Source organism: Polyodon spathula, chromosome 16 (genome assembly GCF_017654505.1).
Source record: "Polyodon spathula isolate WHYD16114869_AA chromosome 16, ASM1765450v1, whole genome shotgun sequence".
Lineage (NCBI taxonomy): Eukaryota > Metazoa > Chordata > Actinopteri > Acipenseriformes > Polyodontidae > Polyodon > Polyodon spathula.
Genome location: NC_054549.1, coordinates 10425548 through 10446395, shown reverse-complemented (window position 1 = coordinate 10446395; position 20848 = coordinate 10425548). Strand labels below are relative to the sequence as shown.

At 43.8% G+C, this 20848-nt stretch overlaps 2 protein-coding genes across 2 annotated transcripts in view; one reads left to right on the top strand and one right to left on the bottom strand.

The window, feature by feature from the left end:
- LOC121328561 (multiple epidermal growth factor-like domains protein 6) overlaps nucleotides 1-14279 on the bottom strand; it is a 72793-nt gene extending 58514 nt beyond the window's left edge. Inside the window, exons 1-3 of the mRNA XM_041273312.1 lie at nucleotides 13686-14279; nucleotides 8653-8787; nucleotides 7682-7791 (exon numbers count right to left, since the gene is read on the bottom strand). Coding sequence (XP_041129246.1) covers nucleotides 7682-7791; nucleotides 8653-8787; nucleotides 13686-13771 — 331 coding nt within the window. The 5' untranslated portion in view covers nucleotides 13772-14279. The remainder of the gene's footprint in view (nucleotides 1-7681; nucleotides 7792-8652; nucleotides 8788-13685) is intronic.
- Nucleotides 14280-17361: 3082 nt separating this feature from the next.
- On the top strand, nucleotides 17362-20538 carry LOC121328571 (aflatoxin B1 aldehyde reductase member 4-like). Its single transcript, XM_041273337.1, has 7 exons — nucleotides 17362-17693; nucleotides 18184-18371; nucleotides 18475-18579; nucleotides 18965-19061; nucleotides 19474-19573; nucleotides 19738-19867; nucleotides 20129-20538. Exons 1-7 carry the CDS (start codon nucleotides 17399-17401, stop codon nucleotides 20288-20290), a joined length of 1077 nt encoding a protein of 358 aa, XP_041129271.1. The 5' UTR covers nucleotides 17362-17398; the 3' UTR covers nucleotides 20291-20538.
- Nucleotides 20539-20848: the final 310 nt, after the last annotated feature.

Sequence of the window (20848 nt, the reverse complement as noted above, 5' to 3'; positions counted from 1 at the left end):
AACACAAAGCTTGTTTGCTTTTCAGTTGTTATGCTTTTCCTCTGTATGCCATTAATGCCATGCTTCCTCCCTGATTATAAAGCAGTAGTCAGCAGACACTGTGCAGACACTGTGCTCTATATGCTTGGTCTTATGCAAAAGGCTTGCAAGTGAAGTGGCATTACCAGCAGTGTAAAGGGTTGCATTATAATGAGTAAGCATTGTAATGTAAACAGATGTAGCCACGGTTTTCCAGTAAAGACACACAATGTATTTACATTCAGCTGTTTGCCAAAAGGTTAAGGGAAGCTGAATTCTTTAAAGGGGAGGTTTGCACAAGCAGGTGTTTTTTTCTCTGTCGTTTCTCTCAACAGTGTGCCAGCTTTGTCAAGTGTCAAGCATTTAAGCAGTAAGTGCAGTGTAAACAGCTCTCTGACCTGTCTGTCTCACACACTGGCTCTGTGCAGCTGCAGACAGCAACTCCCAGGATACTTTTGAAAAGAATTTGGAAGTGGAATTATGCAGCATATCCATTCTGTGACCCCGATAGTTTTGTAATATTAAAATGGTTAATAGGTTAAATAAACGTCTAAGTCAGTGGTGGCTGCCCATTTCTACCATTTTTGCAAATTAAGCGTAGCAGCTTGCATTGCAATTGTGTGTGTCCTGGTTCCATGTAGGGTATACTGGTTTGACTGGTGCATACTGGTTTGGCTGAATGGCTATAATACGTCCAGTAAGAAAACTGCTTTTAAAGTCCATCCTTTTTTAAAAGATGGAAAGTGTTGAGTTGTATGCTTGCATTAAACAATCTGATTTTCAGCCTTTTGAAGTTGTCTGCTGTTGGAGAAGATAAACGTTGCAGAAAGAGCTTAGCGGCCACTCACCACTACACTAGCACAGAGCAGGGGGAGACTGTTGAATGGGTGCATTGAGGTACTGCAGCTGCACAATTTAAACCAGGTGACAAAAGAGGGGATGAGTTATCATGGCAAGACATCAGTCTCCCAGTGCTTTACAATGATAAACGCAAGCTGAAACTGAGGTATTGTCCACATGACAGTAATCAATGACATTGGCTTGGTGGTATGATTCTAACGTCTTGACAGGTACACCGTAAGACACAGATCTGATTTCAGAAACAGTAAGCATAGCGTGTATCAATACCGCTACAATTGTGCATGCCTGACGTTTGCATTATTTCACTGACCTCACTGAAGTTCCACACACTTATTCATACAGGGACCTGCCATTCGCATATGCCTTCTGCCAGGACCCCCTTGCAAGTGAGATGCACATCTCAAGGGTTCTGTGCTGGTTAAATAAATACATTTGAAATATGCAGTGACCTCCTTTCCCCCAAGCAGTGGGAAATATAAATGTTGGCCATTAACACAATAATGTTTGGCTGCTGTTAATAAGCGTAATCCTGCTGAAATAATTCCCCTCACTCTCAAAGCGTAACGGAAGCAGATTCCTGCACAGCTGTCTTCGTGTGATTATCACACTCAAGCACCAAAGAGCCCCGTCTGCGTGGGTCAGCCGATAACACAAAGCCTTCGAGTCAATAGTCAGTCGTTTTCTTATTTATTTAACCCTTTGTGTAAAGGAGTAGGAGGAGGAGAAGGAGGTGCCACTTTCAAGCAATTCCACATTCGCAAGAACCTGTTCGGCAGCAGATCTTTGTCTCAGCATCCTTACCTGCAGATTCTGGGGAGACATTTTTTTGCAAAGGAGAGTGTCAGTCAGTAATTCAGCAGTCATTCTTTATGAACTAACGCGGGACTCCCTGTGGAGTTCACCTCGGTTCAGACACTTTCAATGTGCCGTGTACTCTTCACGTCTGCCATGAGAAATGTCAGTGGTAGTTTTGAAGTTTTCTAATGCTTACAGTTTGCATTAACCACAGTTTACCGTGGTCTGAACTGACTGTTGCTCTACAACACATTGGTGTACTTTGGTATAACATGGTAGACACTTGTAAACTGTTATGGCTTCAAGGTTATTTATATTAAACTGATTTACTAACTTCTGAGTCTGGAAGGCAATGGCACAGACTTGATTGAGTGCTACAGATAACCCTTAGTTCACAAGAAATAATCACGACCAGACACTTAACCCTTGCAGTCATACCAAGCATTAGCAGATGGTCGCAGTATCAATGATGACTCTATGTGGAAGTCATGGAGTTGAATCAAACCTGGTTTCATCTGTATTACAGACACTTGTAATAAACCTCACTGCAGGGATTGTGCTTTTAGACAGGGTGACCTTTAGATGATGCCAAAAAGCAGGTTCAGGTCAGCCTAGTGACCATCAAAGGTCCTGGGCCACTTGCCCAAGTGAAACAGGTGATGCTGCCACAGTGGCCAAGACTTGAGCTCACTAAAACTCAAGATCTTCAAAATGCTTTAGCAGCCCTTGAGCTCCTTATAGTGCGAGTGTTTGTCAGGCACTGAGCCTGTGAAGAGGATTTTGAAGATCTAATAGGGTATACTTGTGCTGTACACACTCAGAGACACGCTTCACTGCGGGATCGTCTTCATTGCATTTAACAGTCCCGAAGGGAACAAAGTACATACTGCCACAAAACCAGAATCCACTGTGCACGACATGCCAAAGACTCTCTGTGTTCCCGCAGCTGAGCTCCAGAGAGAATCGCTCCCTTGTCTCCCTTGACTCTTTGTGTTCCCGTAGCTGAGCTCCAGAGAGAATTGCTCCCTTGACTCTCTGTGTTCCCGCAGCTGAACTCCAGAGAGAATCGCTCCCTTGTCTCCCTTGACTCTTTGTGTTCCCGTAGCTGAGCTCCAGAGAGAATTGCTCCCTTGACTCTCTGTGTTCCCGCAGCTGAACTCCAGAGAGAATCACTCCCTTGTCTCCCTTGACTCTCTGTGTTCCCGCAGCTGAACTCCAGAGAGAATCGCTCCCTTGTCTCCCTTGACTCTCTGTGTTCCCGCAGCTGAACTCCAGAGAGAATCGCTCCCTTGTCTCCCTTGACTCTCTGTGTTCCCGCAGCTGAACTCCAGAGAGAATCGCTCCCTTGTCTCCCTTGACTCTCTGTGTTCCCGCACCTGAACTCCAGAGAGAATCGCTCCCTTGTCTGCCTTGACTCTCTGTGTTCCCGTAGCTAAGCTCCAGAGAGAATCGCTCCCTTGACTCTCTGTGTTCCCGCAGCTGAGCTCCAGAAAGAATCGCTCCCTTGTCTCCCTTGACTCTTTGTGTTCCCGTAGCTGAGCTCTAGAGAGAATTGCTCCCTTGACTCTCTGTGTTCCTGCAGCTGAACTCCAGAGAGAATCGCTCCCTTGTCTCCCTTGACTCTCTGTGTTCCCGTAGCTGAACTCCAGAGAGAATCGCTCCCTTGTCTCCCTTGACTCTCTGTGTTCCCGCAGCTGAACTCCAGAGAGAATCGCTCCCTTGTCTCCCTTGACTCTCTGTGTTCCCGTAGCTGAGCTCCATAGAGAATCGCTCCCTTGGCTCTCCTCTTCCAGCCTCAAACAAACTAACAGTTTTGTAAAAGAACACATCCCTACTCTGCCAAAGTTTTCAAAGAAAAGCAATTTGGCCGTGAGTAATCCCGGCAAAGCACAGCAATCCTGGCAAGCACTTTCGGAATGAGCTTGAGGAAGAGCCGCAGCAGTGAGGGGGAAACCAGATCTGTTGGATTGAGGAACCCAAACGCTCATCTTCTTAACATAATACTGGCCTTTATCTTTTCATGGCACCTCACCAGGGCCTCGCAGAGAAACACAAAACTGAAATGACACTGGGTTCACACTCAGGTCACATCCTGCCTCTAAACTCCAAATTCCCTGGGTGAATTACTGCACAATTCCTTAGCCTTCGGGGACAAAGAGATTTCCCGTATTTTTTTTTTTCCCCTCTTCATAAAGCCAAAGGTGACTGTGTCAAGCAGTGATACGCGGAAATATCGATGACCAAAAGTAGCCTTTATTAGGGACTGTGTTAAGACCACTGCAAAACCAGCCACACAACACTACGCACCTCAATCCTAACAGCAGACTCACAAGTACACAAGCATGCACAATAATCTACATATCTACACATACATAGCGTCCTGCAGGTGAACATTAAAAAGATATATACACAATGTCCTTACAAACAAGCGCACAATAACAGTAGCCCTGTGTTCAAGGGCTGTTCTCGATTAAAACACCACTTCTGCTACAGTAAACTACAATTACGCACTCAAACACATTCTGTTAAAACCAGCAATCTTGTTCGGAACTGGAAAAAAGAGTCTGGCACCAGAAATCTTGTTGTTTAACGAACATAAAGTACATTGTGTGCATTCCAGCCTGCTTCGTTTGGTGTTTCTGGGAGACAGGGATAGATGGTCTTCCCTGGAGGTGCTCTTTGCAGTATGAGTAACGTGTTGTGTGTGACGGGAATTTAAAAAAAAAAAAAAAAAAAAAAAAACAACACATTCCTGGCTCTGGCTTTCGTCACCCTAATAACCGTTCAATATGTTCGGAACGCAATTAATCCCATCTCTAGCTGTGAGCTTGAACCCTTTCAATACTGCTTTATTTCAGCTGCTTGTTTTCTCTCGCTCCCTCTCTCTCCTTTTTTTTTTTTTTTTTAGCAAGGAAGAATTTTAATTGCCGGAAATGGGAGATGAGCTCTAGTGGCTCCCTCAGCCAGGGTGCACAAGAGCATGTTAGTATGGCATGTTTACAAGGAGGCCAGTGCAACACGTAGAGGATGGGTGGAGAGAGACTGGGTGGCGCAGTCAATTAATGCACTAGAATTTCACCTGTGAACTACAGACTCCTGCTCAACTCTGTCAAGACAACTCCACTCAGAACAGCAGATCAGCAAACTAGTCGAATGCACTAATATGTATGTCTTCTTCATTTTTCATGTATTATGTACGATGGTGGTCTTTAAATTTGCGAACGTTCCTGTGAAAGATGCATATTTTGCAGAAGCGCAGTTTCCCCAGAGCAGTTGAAGTGTGCAGGGTTCAGTTTTTATCTGTAACAATGGAACGCTCAGTGGTGGCTTGTTTAGTAGTGCTGAAAGGAAATCCTATGACGAATGTTTCAATTAGAAGTCTTTCTTTAGAAGACATTGAGATGTTCTCTATGGCAGTGTGAATGGCAGTGTGATGTTCTCTATGGCAGTGTGAATGGCTGTGTGATGTTCTGGTTGGGCAGTGTGAATGCTGTTCTTGCTGCAGGACCTTTGTATCCAGTACGCTGGTATACTGTGCTGTACTCTTCACCCTGTCACTGCAGCCTGCCATTGCAATCCTTCACCAGCACAAGAACAGAATGTTTCAAGTTCAGAATTCCAACCATGCAGCAGGGAGCCGGGTGCTTAATGGGGAGGTCATAGTCAACAGGCTCTCATACATGTACTGCTAAAGACTCCTAGGTCAGAAAACAGAAACAGCAAGCAGGGTGTCACACAACAAGGATGCTAGCAATGTGCAATAGCACACTCCCTGCTGTTTGTTTTGACAGCTGCGCATCTTGGCTGGACAAGGGCTTTAAAAGAGCTGCCGTCGCTCTGTACTAGACTGTGATTGCGATTTCCAGTACTGCTGCCTCATGGTATATTCAGCTCGGTCTAGTTTCCATTTAATGCAAGAGCCTCTAAGTACCTCCACTGTTTGTTTTCATACACACTTTCCCTTGACATTAGTATGGTTAATATACCAGGACGTTGGGATGTTGGCTCTTTTGTACAAAAGATTATATATATATGTATGTATGTTTTTACACATATATATATATATATATATATATATATATATATATATATATATATATATATATATATATATATATCTAGAGGTAGACAACAGTGTTCTCGTTGGAAAGCACCCTGATTCTGCATTTCAAGTATCTGGTACTTTAACCTACTCACTAGCACAAAGAGCACATTGAAGAGCTGACTGCATCCTGTAATGAAACCCTGATGAAAAGCAGAGTCAGAACCCCCTCTCTCCTCCACTCTCATCCCCTCCCAGCCTCTTATCTGCCGTCTGAACGGTTTCCATTAGCCTGAAGCGCGGCTCGCCGTGGGAGTGGGGTCAGATTAACGCTCTTAGGCAGGCTTGCAGAGGGAGGTGTGCAGGCTTCCTTCCAATCCCCTGAAATCCTATCAAAGCATTCATGACTGTGGTTATCAACAAGGTATTGAAGGAATGTGGAGCTTCTATTGGTCCGCTCTGTTGAAATAGGATTCCAGGCATGCCGTCCATGCAGAATAGTTCTGTAACATGTATGTGTCACGCACAGTCCCACTCACACACACACTTTTGTAATCATGTTAGGTGGTAGCATGGGTCTTTTCAGAACAATCCCTAGAAGTGCAGGGAAACAGGGACTCATTTCTATGTTTCCTCTTCTGGAAACTGGCCTTCAACAACAGAGGGAAGGAGTTTTATATTTCTTATTTTGTGATTTTAAAATTAAAATTCTTTCAACTGTCAACCCTAAGTCACCTTTTCAAGTTGAAGAATGTAAAGTTCAGTTTCTAGGAAACCCTAACCCTGCGCTCAACCCACCCCCCCTTACCCAGTCACACGCACACACAAATCCCAGGCTTGTGGCTGCTGTGTGCGTGAGGGTGACCCCGTCCACACCCACTCGGCCTTTGCCCTCTCCATTATCACTGTCGAGGAAAAGACTTTGTATACATCCGGACGACGAACATGAAAAGAAAGGTCTGCTGTTGGAAGCGAAAACAACAAGGAGGTTTACAGTCCGCTCCCTGGAGATCCATCAAAGTCACTGCATGAGACTCCTCCTTTCCTCTGGAATGAAACACTGCACACAAACTGTAAATGCTAGCAAGGTTTCATTAAAGCCGTTTGAAGCATGTGGTATTTAAGAATAAATAATCAGATGTGTAATGATACTTTTAAGGCATATTTGCCACGTAGACCTTACAATAAAGCTTGCCGATTTTATTATTCATTTCTTCATCCTTGGTCTTTGCGTCTGTATTTTCTATGTATTGCACGGCCAGCTAGCCCCCCCTTCTCCGTGATTTATTCTCGCTGGCCGCTCCTGAGCCCACGCCAGCTCCCCGCTGCCACTCAGAAGCTCGGCTACAGTATCCCAGTGTTCCATTCATGTCGAGTGATACAGGAGCCAGCCGACCCTGGGAATACCAGCAATAGATACTCGGAACCCTGGGGCTCAGCAAACACAGCCAAGCTGAGATACAGAGAGTGGAGCTACTGCCAGCATTCAGAAAACAAGCAGACTGCAGAGTCTGACTTTAATTAGGTGTTAGTTTTGTTTTATGTTTCATCCTTTTTTTAAGGTGTGGTGGTGGTGGGGGGGGCTAGTCCTGTCTGATTAACTGGAAAATGAAAAGGAGTTTGTTTTCCTAAATATCGTGCAAGGCTGGGTGCTATTAAACAGAAAGATAGACCCTTGATACCAAAGAGGTTGTGCTTTCATAAAGTATTACAGCAGGCTGTGGCATTTCTGCAATAATCTCATTTTTGCAACCGCCTTTAATCCCCTAACTGCTGCGGTCTTTTAAAAATGCATTTTGAACGTGTCGTCATTTTAAATATGTGTAGCATTTTTCATTTTCTAAAGCATAGTCTAAAAACTTGCAAAAAAATAACGCATCCTTTCTCTTTTATTTGTGTAATTGCAGCAAGGATCTTGATGGGGAATCTTCCATGCAATATGATTGTTAATAAGAAGTCACTCACGATAAAGACAGCCTGCCTCTCCATTGAGCTGGGACCAGCCAGGGCAGCACTTATACACAGTCTGATAGTCCTTCTTGTACACCTGTCTGTAGGCAGTGTAATAGGCTGACCTGAAACACAAGGAAAGTAATGCATTACATGTGAGCACTGGCTGTGCCACAAGTCTGTCAAACCCATCATAATCCGGCAGTACATATCACACTGCATGCAACTTGCTCTCAAAACTAGGGCTGACAGGGAAGAATGCACATGTCAAAGCACAAGCTACTTCTGTCATTGCTGTATGTTTGCAAGCTGTTGACTCAGTAACTCAGTGGTTTTCCCACCACTGCACAGTGATTAGACCTTCTTTCCCCTTGTACTTTAGCGCATCTGACGCTGCTGTCTTTATTACATGGTGCACAGAAGCGTCTGGTTATAGCCTTCAATTGCAGCCCGGACCAGGGCCATCAAAGTGAGTGTCAGCTCAGTGCAATAGTAAGTATAGGAGAGGGGTGCAACAGGACCCAAAGCACTACTTAACTCTAAACACACACCCACATCCCAGGGGAACCCACGACCAGACTACACTGAGCACAGCAGCACCTCTCACGGCTTGGAATTGCTTGAAATTATAGTTTACCTTCTGGGAGATCTGTCTGGCTTTAGGGAAGCTGCTTGTTTCAAATTCCATTAGGAAGAAGCAGTATCGGGGCAGTTCTCGCTGAAAGGTTATTGTTGTCTTCCCTTTATAATGGTTACATGAGAAAGATCTGCTGTGCTCATCTCCTAGCTTGCAGGAGGATGAGAATTAGAAAGGAATTCCGAGCCAGGTGACTTTTGCATTCTTTAATAGCAAGTTCTCAGTAAACGAACCCGTTTCCTGTGCGTTCACAAATTTTCTCTTTAATTTCACAGCTCAATTTCGAACAGTAAACTCCTTTTGCGGGTGTCCTTGCGTGCTGCCCTGCGTCTGGGACACCCAGACTTACCTCCTCTCGTAGCCGACGCACCACGCCTGCCCCGCGCAGCCCTGCTTCCACACTTTGACCATGCGCGTGAAGGCCTGGACACAGGGCTGCCTGTGGCCCACCATTGTCAGCTCTTTCTCTGCACACACGTTCGGCCTGTGAGGGGTTCAAACAAAAGCAGCACCGGTACATTACAGTAAAATAATCCAGAAATGCAATTCATTAGGAAAGGTGTTGGCATGTCAGTGGTGGGTTAACAGAGTCAGCACCCATTTGTTACAGTCATTCAATCATTTATTTATATTTGGGACCCCAGGATTTCCTTGCGAGAGCCCCAGAGCACAGCAGCCGTCCCGTCAGGATAATCAGTTTCCCAGACACACTACAGCAATCCCAATTAGAAATGAATAACATCCCAGAGCTGAGAGAAATACAAAAGGGAGATCTTTTAAACGTGTTGATTGAAAAGCAGCAGCTGATCCGATGGCAAACCTGACTGCCAGGTATGATCTCACGGCCGGTGACTGACTAACATCAAGCGGAGACATCACACATTTGAAACAGGCATTCTGGCTTGCTCCTTCTTACTGGACTGAGCAGAGTGACCTCGTACTGCCTGTACGTTTTCATCTAATCGTTCTCTTTCTAATTTGATTTCCTGGTTTGGCGTTTTATAGCTGTGTTGGTTAGACAGAATCAAAATCTTCAACAGTATAGTTCTTGTACATTGTCATGCATTCTTTATAAACAAAAAAGAATGTGAGGTAGTGATCTTAAGAGCAATGCACACCTGTGTCTGAATGCACTTTAAAAGTGCTCGGGCTGCATCTGATGCACTCGAGGTAACTTTGACAGCCTCCACTGCTAACAGCAAACAGATGAAGGCCAGAGTGGACTAAAGCATACGTCATGCAATGTGATATGTGCAGCTGCAAATGATTTGCAGAGCTTACCCCAGATACTAAGATAAGTGGTCATTATCAGATGTTGGTTTTTTTGGTTTAAAAAGTTTGTGTTCAAGATGGATTTCAACCTTTGAGCCTCTGGTGAAAAAATATCAGCTCTATAGTGTCAACATACAAATGTCAGTGATAAGTAAAAGTGTGCAGGAGTCTAACCTGACATGAAACCATCTTCAGCTGTCTCAGTATAAAAAGAGGTTAAAGACTGACAGAGGCTTGTGAGCCAGTACCCAGCAGGATGAACAGCCTCTACCCTCCCAACACTCTTGCCTTGAGAACACAGGTTACAGGAGATCTCATCTAGATCCTAAGAAATGCATCTTTGCACCCCAACATCTTTCCCTACCTTACCAGCAAAGATTAGGAAACTCTTAATCCCAGCCGTGATGCATTGTCGTCTGAATCGCCATCAAGATTCAGTGCTGGAATTAGAGTCAAACTTAGTCCAGCAGCCTAGTCCCGAGAATTATTCACACCTGTTTCTTATCTGCTGGTCAAGGATTAGGACAATCGCGTAATGAACGTTTGGAGGTTCAGTCTAGAAACTTGAGTTCACAGATAGGAAAAGCCAAGCGCTTTCATTTTGTGATTGCTAAACAGAGTACTAATCCTCGATGCACTGGGCAGGCGATGGACCCACAGCCCAAATCCACACTGCATGTAGGGAATGTGGAATTATAATTTACATCCACTGAAGACCTTGTTCACAGTGAAGCCATTGGTTAGCTGGTGTGTGAGACTCGTTTCTGTAGTTCTACTCAGGTTTTATGATTGGGTCTTTGAGGTATTGATAATAGGCTTGAACAAATAGGGCATGATTGCTGTTGGGGGTATTCTAAATATAGAGTCTCTTTAGGGATTGGCTTTATATTGCACTTGTGCTACATGACACTTAACACAGAACAAACTCAAAAAAGAACAACGCAAAATTGAAGTTTTAGTTTTATTTCAACACTGGCCTGCTTCTATCAATAAGGGGATTAGTTCTTTACTTATCAAGACCTGCTCCCTTGAGCTTTAAAAAGCTGGCATGTCTTCAAGGCAAATTCTAGGGGAATTACTCACCTGAGGGGAAGCGGGGAGTGATAGCAGCTGGTGATCTCAGACATAATGAAGCTGTTTGAACACATACACAACACTAAGGAGAGAGGCTCAGCCAGCATTTCAAAAGGGATGATGATGTGGCATTTTCTTTTGATTATTTCTGGTTTTTTTTTTTTTTTTTTGTTTTTTTTTTACTTTATTATTTTAAACAAATGTGGAACATGCACTTTCACAAATATATTCTAACAGTACATATATACTATCTCTAAAAAAGACTTGCACAATGAACCAATTAAAGGAGGGTATTATTATTATTATTATTATTTTATTATTATTATATTATTATTATTTTATTATTATATTAAATGTTTTTTTTTAAAATAAAGGTATATATATGAGTAAACAAACAAAACTAAACGTAGGCAAACAGATGTATTGTTTATTCTAAGTTCTTTCTTTTGGTTTCCTAAAATAGTCACGCTGTTCCCGTTCCCCGCTGCTTCTCTATAGCCAGAAACTTGAACAAATAACCAAACCGAAACAGTAGTTGGCCTTTGCGCATTCATATGGTCGTATTTGTGACGCACTGGGCTGAACTGAACAGTCAGTCAGTGGTTTTAGTTTGAGACACTTTCAAAACTAAGAGAAAGTTAAAACAGCTGCGACAGCAACTTAACCGTAACCTGCAATGGAATAACCTTCGTTTTCACTGGCTCGTTTTTGGCGACACCTGTCATCTTAAATCTTACATCGACGGTATGACCCGCCCTGGAACTGTCCACGATACCGAACTGTTCCCAAGTATGCGTGCTTGGAATTCTGCTCGAGGTCACACCCACTGGCTGCAAATTAATTAAAAAGATAAACGCCAGTCAAGTAGCATACAGTGAGAATTGAAGCTTGGCCTATTACAGCATGGGACTACGTTTCTTTTTAATGCAATTATTTTCGGCGCACAAATTTATCTCAGCTTTCCACAAGGTGTTTGGTGCATGTTGAAGCCGCCAACCCGACATTCTGAATATTGAAGAATTAACAGTTTCCCGTTGTACCGTGCTTCCCCGGTGCGGTCTCGTACTTTGTCACATATTGACGCTGCTAATAATCCTTTAGTTAGCAATGATGTCCGTGCATTGCATTAACGTGTTAATACGAGACACCTGCTTGACTTTTATTATAAACTCATTTCAGGTAATATTACCTAGCAGAGATCGAGGCTCTGACGACGTCAGATGCATCTGGTCCTGATTTGTAATTTAGTCTGCTCTGCGAGTACATTGTACAAGTGATGAAGCGAAGCACGTTCCCATGGATACGGAAGAACACTTCGTCTAGGTGAAGATCTGCAGATCAAATCGTGTAGGTCAACAGTGTACCTCCGCTAATCTTCCCAATCAGGAAAAAAAATTAAAAAAAACATGTTTTTGAATTGCTATCAAAAGAACGGACAGCGGCACTACCCGTGTATGTTTGCAGAACACTGTTTAATGCATTTTTTTTCCCCCCTGAAAACTACTCCGATTCCTCATGCGTGCATTTAAACTCACTGAAAACACATGAAGCAGCAGACAAAACTCATGTGATTCAATATTCCGATCATTCAAAAGTATTGCAATATGTAGCCTTTATCGATTCGATTACCTAGGGTGCATGCGAGTTCCAGTAATGTTCAGTATAGCTCTGGTAAAGAGTTCCACGCCCCTTCTGGGGGCAATTATTTGCGTTTAGACAAGAACAGAGCTAGTCCTGCCCAGTGTCCAATATATCAGACATTGAGAAAATGTGCATTAAATAGGTAGGGGAATATACCCAGGGCACTAAAGGGTTAATCTGTTAGACTGCTATATAGTGACTCGTCTTTGGTGTTTCAACTACCTGATACAAATATAAAGATACACAACAACACAATAAAAAAGAATGCAATTTACAAATGACAGCACTGACATAATTAATACAGAGCAATGCTTCACGGCATGGATTTGATCAATCACCGCTTACTGTGTGTCGGGCTTACTGTACAGACATGCCGTTGTCTTCGCTCTATTGCCACCTATACATTTTGATTAGATATTTGCTTTTATTTCATCCCATCCTACGCCTAGACACCTTGGTGTTCTGTTTTCTGTTGTTGCAAGTGGAATGTATATACGGAAACCTTACAGGCAATTCAAATCGTCCAGGTCTTATCCGCACAGTCTGGTTATGACACCGCGTTAACACGCTGGATGGGGGTAAAGGGTTCCTCCAGGCTTGAAGCCAATCCCGAAGGACAGGTTCGTGTTTTTGCACAGGGACCGAATAAAAAAAGAGCAGTTTATAAACTTCAAATAGACTAGCGGAAAGGACTGACCAAATGTCCCCCTTCCTTGGCATACAGAAAGCAGTTACGAGACGATGCATTCCAACAGCAATGAAACAGTGCGCTTTGACGAGGGGCTGGGGATTAGGTTAAAAAGCATTGAGCAGATGAAAACGATTCGCACTTGACACCAGTGTTTGAGAGGCTAGAAGAAGGTTTCTTGTGTGAGAGCTAAAATAGCGAAGTGACGGGACTTGCCCCAGTTAGGTGGATGTTACCTTTTAACTGCGTTTCTTGGTTTAGATTTACCCATTGCGCGTTTCAATGTTTGGCACCAAATCAAACAGATGCGGTTACAGTTTATAGCAGCATCATAACTTTAATAAGGATTGAATTAACAAAACACACACACACACACACACACACACACACACACACACACACACACACACACACACACACACACACACACAAAACAAGGTAGAGAATAAAGCTGAGTTCATAACTGACGCGTGTACACTGTGATGCCTCAGATGTGATACTGGCGTGCTGCAGAATCGTGCCCTCCGCTTTACGTTGTCTTGCTTCAATACTAAATATTTATCCAAAAAAAGTATCAAATAATTCTGGTCATAGTTTCAGTTATTTCAGTCAGCTTGGCAATAACGTTAATGGAGGTGGCCAATGCCAGTAGTGCAAACACACGCATATTAAACTCTATAAAACAAGGTGTAAAGTAGTTTACTTACATAAAAGGCTGAAGAGTCCTTCCATAAGTTGCTGAAACAATCCCAAATAGTAGAAAAATAAAACCAGGCATATGTTTAATCTCCATTTTATTTGAAATGTATATATTTATATATTTATGGAACCCACAACTCCGTAATATAAATGTCTAAGAATTGAAACTAAAAGAAAAAAAGGGGAACTCCGTTTTTACAAAGCGTTAGTCAGAGCATCCTTCTTATTTCTTAGAATTATTTCTCATTAAAAAAAAATTGTAGCAAATAAACAAAACAAAAACAAAAAAGATTTCAGAGTTGTGTCGCTATGGAGATGCTTTTCTTTGGTTTATTTCGTGGTGCTGTTCTTTCCCAGTCGCTGTTTCTGGTAGTTTTGTTATTTGCTGACTCGGGTCCAGTGAGTTGCTGTAGTCCATGCGGTTCAAGCAGTGCAAAAACATTTCAAAGAGGTTCCCGTGACACAGACCCCTCCTCAAGCCGGCTATGGGCGGGGCAGCAGAGTCTGCAGGTTAGTTTGGTCCCCCCGCCCCTCAGGATTAATCTCCAAAAATCTCAGGTTGAACCTCACTTTCACTTTCAAGGAATGCTGCATTAACGCTTACAACGACACAGATGTGTGTGTGCGTGTGTGTGTGTGTGTGTGTGTGTGTGTGTGTGTGGTTTGTGTTTGCATAGTACATATTTTTGCTTTGAACCTGCAAGAAACTATAAAGTAGAAAGGCGTTTTGCCTACAGTTCCTTCGTCACGGATGACGGCACAACCGAAACGTTTGTCTGCTTGAGGCGTTTCTTGGTGGAGATAGATGCTCGCTCTATATATCACTTGTGTTTGAGTTAAAACTGCGGGCTGTGTGATTGTTTCCTGTAATCCTTGGCTCTGCTCATTACCCAACGCAACACCTGCAAAAATCATTTCGACCAGACAAAAAAAAAGTGTGTTTACACAGAAAATGAAGACTCTAGTGGCTTTTACTCGATCCAAGAACAGATGGAAAGCCAGAGCGCTTTATGAAACATTGAAATAAAACGCCCGGACGAGTTGTATCGTTTGTCTACAGCCCCACGAGTCGCCTTGTAACGCCATGCGCTACACTCACCATATAACACACGCGAGCGGTTACTCAAACCAAAGGGCGCACCCCACGGCGTTGCTTTAAACTGGCTGAGGTTTTGACCGCTGTGCATTGCATCTTGGAATAACGCCCACTTCACTGATTGAAGACCAGTTAAAGGAAAGGTTTCATATATTAGGGACTAGAAAGAGCAGGCTGTACCATGTGTTCATTTTAATGCTCACATATTTTGCGCATAAACGACGGCTCTTAAGCCACATATGGCTCATTGAGCTGCATCATACTCTATCGTCTCTTTTGAAGTTTCCCATTTAAGGTGTTTTAATAGGTTTGAATAGACTGCAAGGGCCATCTGTAATCTTGGGTAGAAACAAGATCAATCCAGTCAAAATGGAGCAAAATAAAATCACGTTTACATTTGCAATGCTTTTTGCGCGTCAAAAGTTTCTCCACAAACAATTCAACTTAATTAAACACTACGATTAAAAAATAAGAATGCGTTGCTGAATATTTTTGATGAATTAGTAAATGTTTCGTTTTTTATAAGAAAGTGTAATCTGCGTGTCATTCCCCCACCTTGCATTCCCACTTTTCCTGTTTTGTGCTTGCAGAGAGAGAGAGAGAGAGAGAGCAGGCATGTGATTTCTGGCATGCTTTACTGTCTGCTGGAGTTAATCTTTCACCTCGTAGTTGAGCCTGCTTTGAATCTTCCATTCATTGTACAGTCTGATAGCCCTGGGGGACTGTCTGTCATTTCTCTATACTGGAGGAGCACCGGCATGCATTGGAGACGAAGCCTGTTCTGGGATCTAAGCACTAATACAAGTGAATTGAATTGGGGCCCTCGCAGGTGAAGTTGTTTTTCTATTTATAAAAAAGAAATACCGAAATATATATTATTATTATTATTATTATTATTATTATTATTATTATTATTATTATTATAGTATTAGTATTAATAGTAATAATAATAATAATAATAATAATAATAATAATAATAATAATAATAATAATAATAATAATATATGTTACTGAGCACATTTGGAGTTCAAGGTCTTGGCATTTTGAGATTGTGTTGTGTGTAACCCTTGAGATCTTAGTTCAGTTTAGTTTAGTTCATTGGCCTGATTGACACAGGGCGGGGGGGGGGGGATCCTGTGGTTTTCCTTCCCGCACGAGTTTCTGTTTTCAGTCTCCCTCCTTGACTGCCACCGCTACAGGTTCAGAGGGTACCGCGGTTCAGCAACAGGGGCATCTTGATTCACATTCGTGTGCATATATAGATGCTGCCCAGTTCTTAGCACCCTAGGCAATATTATATAACTCTCCATATTTCCATATCCAGGACCTCAAGCAAAAGAAAACATGTGAACTATATGAGCCTCGCCGAGGAATGTCAAACTCACGCCCTTTAGCAAGCTGTTTTATTGCGTACACAAGGGCTGACACGGTGTGCAGGCTATTTCTAGCGCATTACCTCGTCTGACCTGCAGGGGTCAGCATTGTCCATTACAGAACCCCCTCACTCGGCCCGCAGTTACGCTCTCTGCCCTTTGAGACCTGATTGAGGCGTACGTGAACAATTAGTTTAAGTAAGACATGCATATGTTTGGGTTCACCCCTGTCACAATGTATTATTCTGTTTCTTTCTTTCTTTCTTTCTTTCAATGTCTATAATGCGACACAGCGTATCCCTGCTCTTCAGACACTAACCAGTCTGCTGCTTGGAGCTCAGTTTAGAACTGTATCTCAGCTGTCAATCATAGCCAGTAATCGAACCCACAACCTTCCAATTCCAAAGGCGCTTCTGCTAAACTGTACGAAACAGCGTCACTGTGACTGCGTCCTTCACAACCACGACAAACCGACTAATGCGGGCCACTACTAACAAGTGACAGGCTACCAAGCTGTTACTGCAGAGCAGTGTTTGTATAATATTAGGCATGGTGTTCTTCTGCCCTCTTCTGGACAAATGTAACATTGCATAGGATTTTTGTAACTGACTGTAAGCAATAATATGGGGGATGGTCAGAAAATACGTTTTATGTTTGTCAGAGCCGAATGGATTGAGAAGTCCATGCTTGAAATGAAAATGTGACATGACAACGTCACTACAGTTTAATATAGATAGGAGTTTCAATTAGTAGCCATAAGAAAGGGTTACTAATAATGTTAATAAAGCTACAATCTAATCCAAAAGACGAGAAAGTCTTGGTAGAATATAATCTGTAGCACAAGATCTTAGCCCAGATAAAATAACTTTAAGGGTAGATACACGCACTGGACTGTCAAAGGAGTCTGCTTCATGATAACGTTTAATGCACAGAAGTCGTGAAACTGGTGGGGAAATTATGTGTTGTAATTAGCTTGTGTGTAGAATCGAAGCTTTAAAATAATATACAATGCCATGCCATATTGTTACATTTCCAGAACATCAAATTGCCGTCTGCCTGTAAAATATTTCTGTTGAGGTAATGTGAACTTTGTCCATTCCACCCCTTGGTAAGAACCAATACACTCCTCTGAAAAAAACAGGCGCTCCCTTCCCGTCGGTACGGCGGTGTTGCACTTTACACACGCTCCCTAAACGACGCCGTGTTGCGTCACCGTGCGTACTTTGCCCTTTCTGTTGCGCTGATTGTAGTTATGCTGGGCTGTGGAGGGACCGCTCTCTGCGTGTTTCACAGGCGGCTTTTATCACCCGGACTCAAAGTCGCACCTCGCAGCCTGCGCACCATGTCGTCTCCCGGGTCGACCCAGGCGAAACTGCCAGTGACTCTGCTGGGAAGCATGGCTTTCGGGGGGCGCGCAGACGCGGATACCAGCGCTGCCATGGTGCGCGCTTTCTTAGAGCGGGGACACAGCGAGGTGGACACAGCGTACATGTACGTGGAGGGACAGGCAGAGACCGTCATTGGGGGAATGGGATTACCCAAGACAGGTAAAGCAGTACAGAAAGAAACAAAGTTGCAAAGTTCAAAAATAAACTGTTAGTGCATGTGCTTGTTGTTCATGCAAACGTCAAGCATGAAAAGATGTTGTTTTCAGAAATCATTTCACGTTGTTAATGTAGTTAGACAGCGAATGCATTGATTGCTTTAATCTACTGGTGCACTTTTATTGTAGTGTATCGTTAATCATTTACCCAGTTTACAATTACAGTAAAACTTTCATTATCCAACCCCAAGTTATCCGAACACCTTTATTATCATGACAGCCCGCTGTTGACCTGTCCTCTTTTGTGCAGTGCACGTCTGCCCGTTTGCAATGAAAGTAAGGTTTTCAGCCCTCAGTCTCTAGCATCTGCTGAGTAGTGCTCAGTCTACAAATGTTCTCAAAAGCACTTTCCTGCAGGATCACATGGTGCCAGCGTTGCAATTTCCATGTGTCTCATTGGTAAGCGTGAATATATTGTTGTTACAAACCCGCAGTTAAAATCGCCACCAAGGCCAATCCCTGGGACGGCAAGACGCTGAAGCCAGAGAGCATCCGCTCTCAGCTGGACACCTCTCTGAAGAGACTGCAGACCCAGACCGTCGATATCTTCTACCTGCACGCTCCCGACCACGAGAACCCCGTCGAGGACACGCTGCGAGCCTGCCACGAGCTACACAGGGAGGTATGAGGACAAGGGGCGCTCGCTCGCCCTCTCACTCCCTCCTCATCTCAGTGCTGCACACAGGGAGCTGCTTCTAATACAAGCTGTTTTCCTGATTTTAAAGGGCAAGTTTAAAGAGCTTGGCCTGTCCAACTATGCCTCCTGGGAAGTGGCTGAAATCTCTTGCATCTGTAAACACAATGGCTGGATTCGGCCCACCGTTTACCAGGTGAGTGGTTTGTGAGAGGAGCGTTATCGTTTCTCTTGGGGGGACGCACACATTAGTGTGCAGGATGCTCACGTTCCTGGCCGTGTTTATTCATTTGTCGTTCACTCACGCAGCTCCAAGTTTTCAAGCTTTCTGCTTTCCCATCACTTTGTCCTTTTCTTTTTTTGCACCCGTACTTAACGATCGTGAACCAGTAGCTCTTGCCCAGACACACTCGCCAAGGAAGAATGAACTTGCATCACTTGGCTGTTGATTGTGCATGTGAAAGAACAGAGGGCAGACAGGTGGAGGTGTACACAAACGCGCTGTGGGATGTATACCTGAGCTGGGCGACACCTCTGTGACACTGGAGCAGAGCCTGTCTGACACTGCCCTCTTTCTCCAGGGAATGTACAATGCCACCACTCGTCAGGTTGAGACAGAGCTGCTGCCTTGTCTGAGGTACTACGGAATGAGGTTCTACGCCTATAACCCTCTGGCCGGTACGCTGCTATGAGACGTCACTTCCAGAAATACCACCCACGCTGTTAACAGTACCAGCAACAAACAGTACCCCAGCTTCAAGAAAGCATATGTTTAGAAGTACACCCTCAGCAACCTTCTGAAAGGCACTGGAAGGTTTTTAAGCAAGCTGGAGAATGCATTGAATTTTGTTTTAGAGCTGCAGTTTAATACTCTAGTATGAGCCATGTCTACCTCAGTACCTGTATTCACTTACACTGGGATAGTCCTTATTAATGATACACTGAATGCATTCTAGGTCCCGGCCTCATGAAACAACAGAACAGTACGAGTTAGAATGAAAGATCCCCAAAACAACTATTTCAGTAGACCGAGGGAATGCAGAGGGTTAAAAAGTCATTGCAACCTTAATTGTATTTTCTCTTCTTATAGGTGGGTTACTTACGGGGAAATACAAATTTGAAGACAAGGACAACTTGCAGCCGTCTGGCAGGTTTTTTGGAAACGACTGGGCAAAAGCGTACCAGGCGAGGTAATGTCTCTGCCACCTGCCTAGCGCAGGGTGCTTTAAGATACAAGCTGGCTTTCATTATTGGATGCGAACAGAGGTGGATGGGGAGAGAGCAGGAAAGCTAAGATACCCTAGTAGTATACACAGAGCTGCAAAGTAAGCATTAAACTCTTCAATTGCTACAGGTACTGGAAGAAGCACCATTTCCAGGCAATAGATCTCGTGCAGAATGCTTTGCAGGCAGCATATGGTTCCAGCAAGCCCACAATGACCTCGGCAGCCCTGCGCTGGCTGTACCATCACTCCCAACTTCAGGTAAGCTCCTAACATTAACCCCCCCAGCGTCAGGAAAGCCGAGCGTCTCTTCCAGTTCTTACTGGAAAGGAGTACCCTCTTACCATTGCACTGCGTCTGCCTGCCAGTATCAGAGAGAGGTATTAATGGAATTTGAATACGATGCTGTGTCTAATCACACACGCTATAAATGAAGCCAGGCAGAACGCTCTCCAGTCAGGGTGTCCTCGATCCCTGGAGAGCGTGGCGGTCGTGTAACTGCGCCCGCCTCTCTTCGGACAGGGCGAGCGTGGCGACGGCGTGATCCTGGGCATGTCTACCATGGAGCAGCTGAAGCAGAACCTGGCCGCCGTGGAGGAGGAGCCGCTGTTGCCCAGCGTGGTGGAGGCCTTCGGGCAGGCCTGGGACCTGGTGGCACACGAATGCCCCAACTACTTCCGCTAGAGACACCAGAACAGGTCACACCGCTAACGGGAACTTCGTATACAGGGTTAGAGTTTGTCTTCCCAAGCGCATCGATGTAGAAATTCTGTAACTTTACAACAATTACACGTGTCATGATTTCAGAGACCCTGGGCTTGGGCTGCGTGCGTGCATGCGTGATAACCTCTAAATAAATCTTGACATACTAATGTACAGGAGAGGCCACTATAACATCCTGAAATGTATTTCAAATAAAATTTTAAAACGTTCTCCAACTTTATTGGTGCTGTTTTCATTGCCAAACTGATAACACTATGTAACACCATTTTTGTTCCTGGGTAGTAAGTGTTATTTCCTAATTGCTTATGCCTCAGAAGTATAGAAAATGGCTATTATTCCCCACAAACTTTGCTTTTGTGACCAGGACAGTGATATTTCAAAATATCACTATTTCCAATGAGAAAACGGGCGCTTTTGTGACTTTTCGTTCACATAAAGTCCGAAAAAAACAACATATGAATCCAAATTAACATGTATTGATACTAAAGTAATACAAAAATGACTACAAAAGATTTAGAA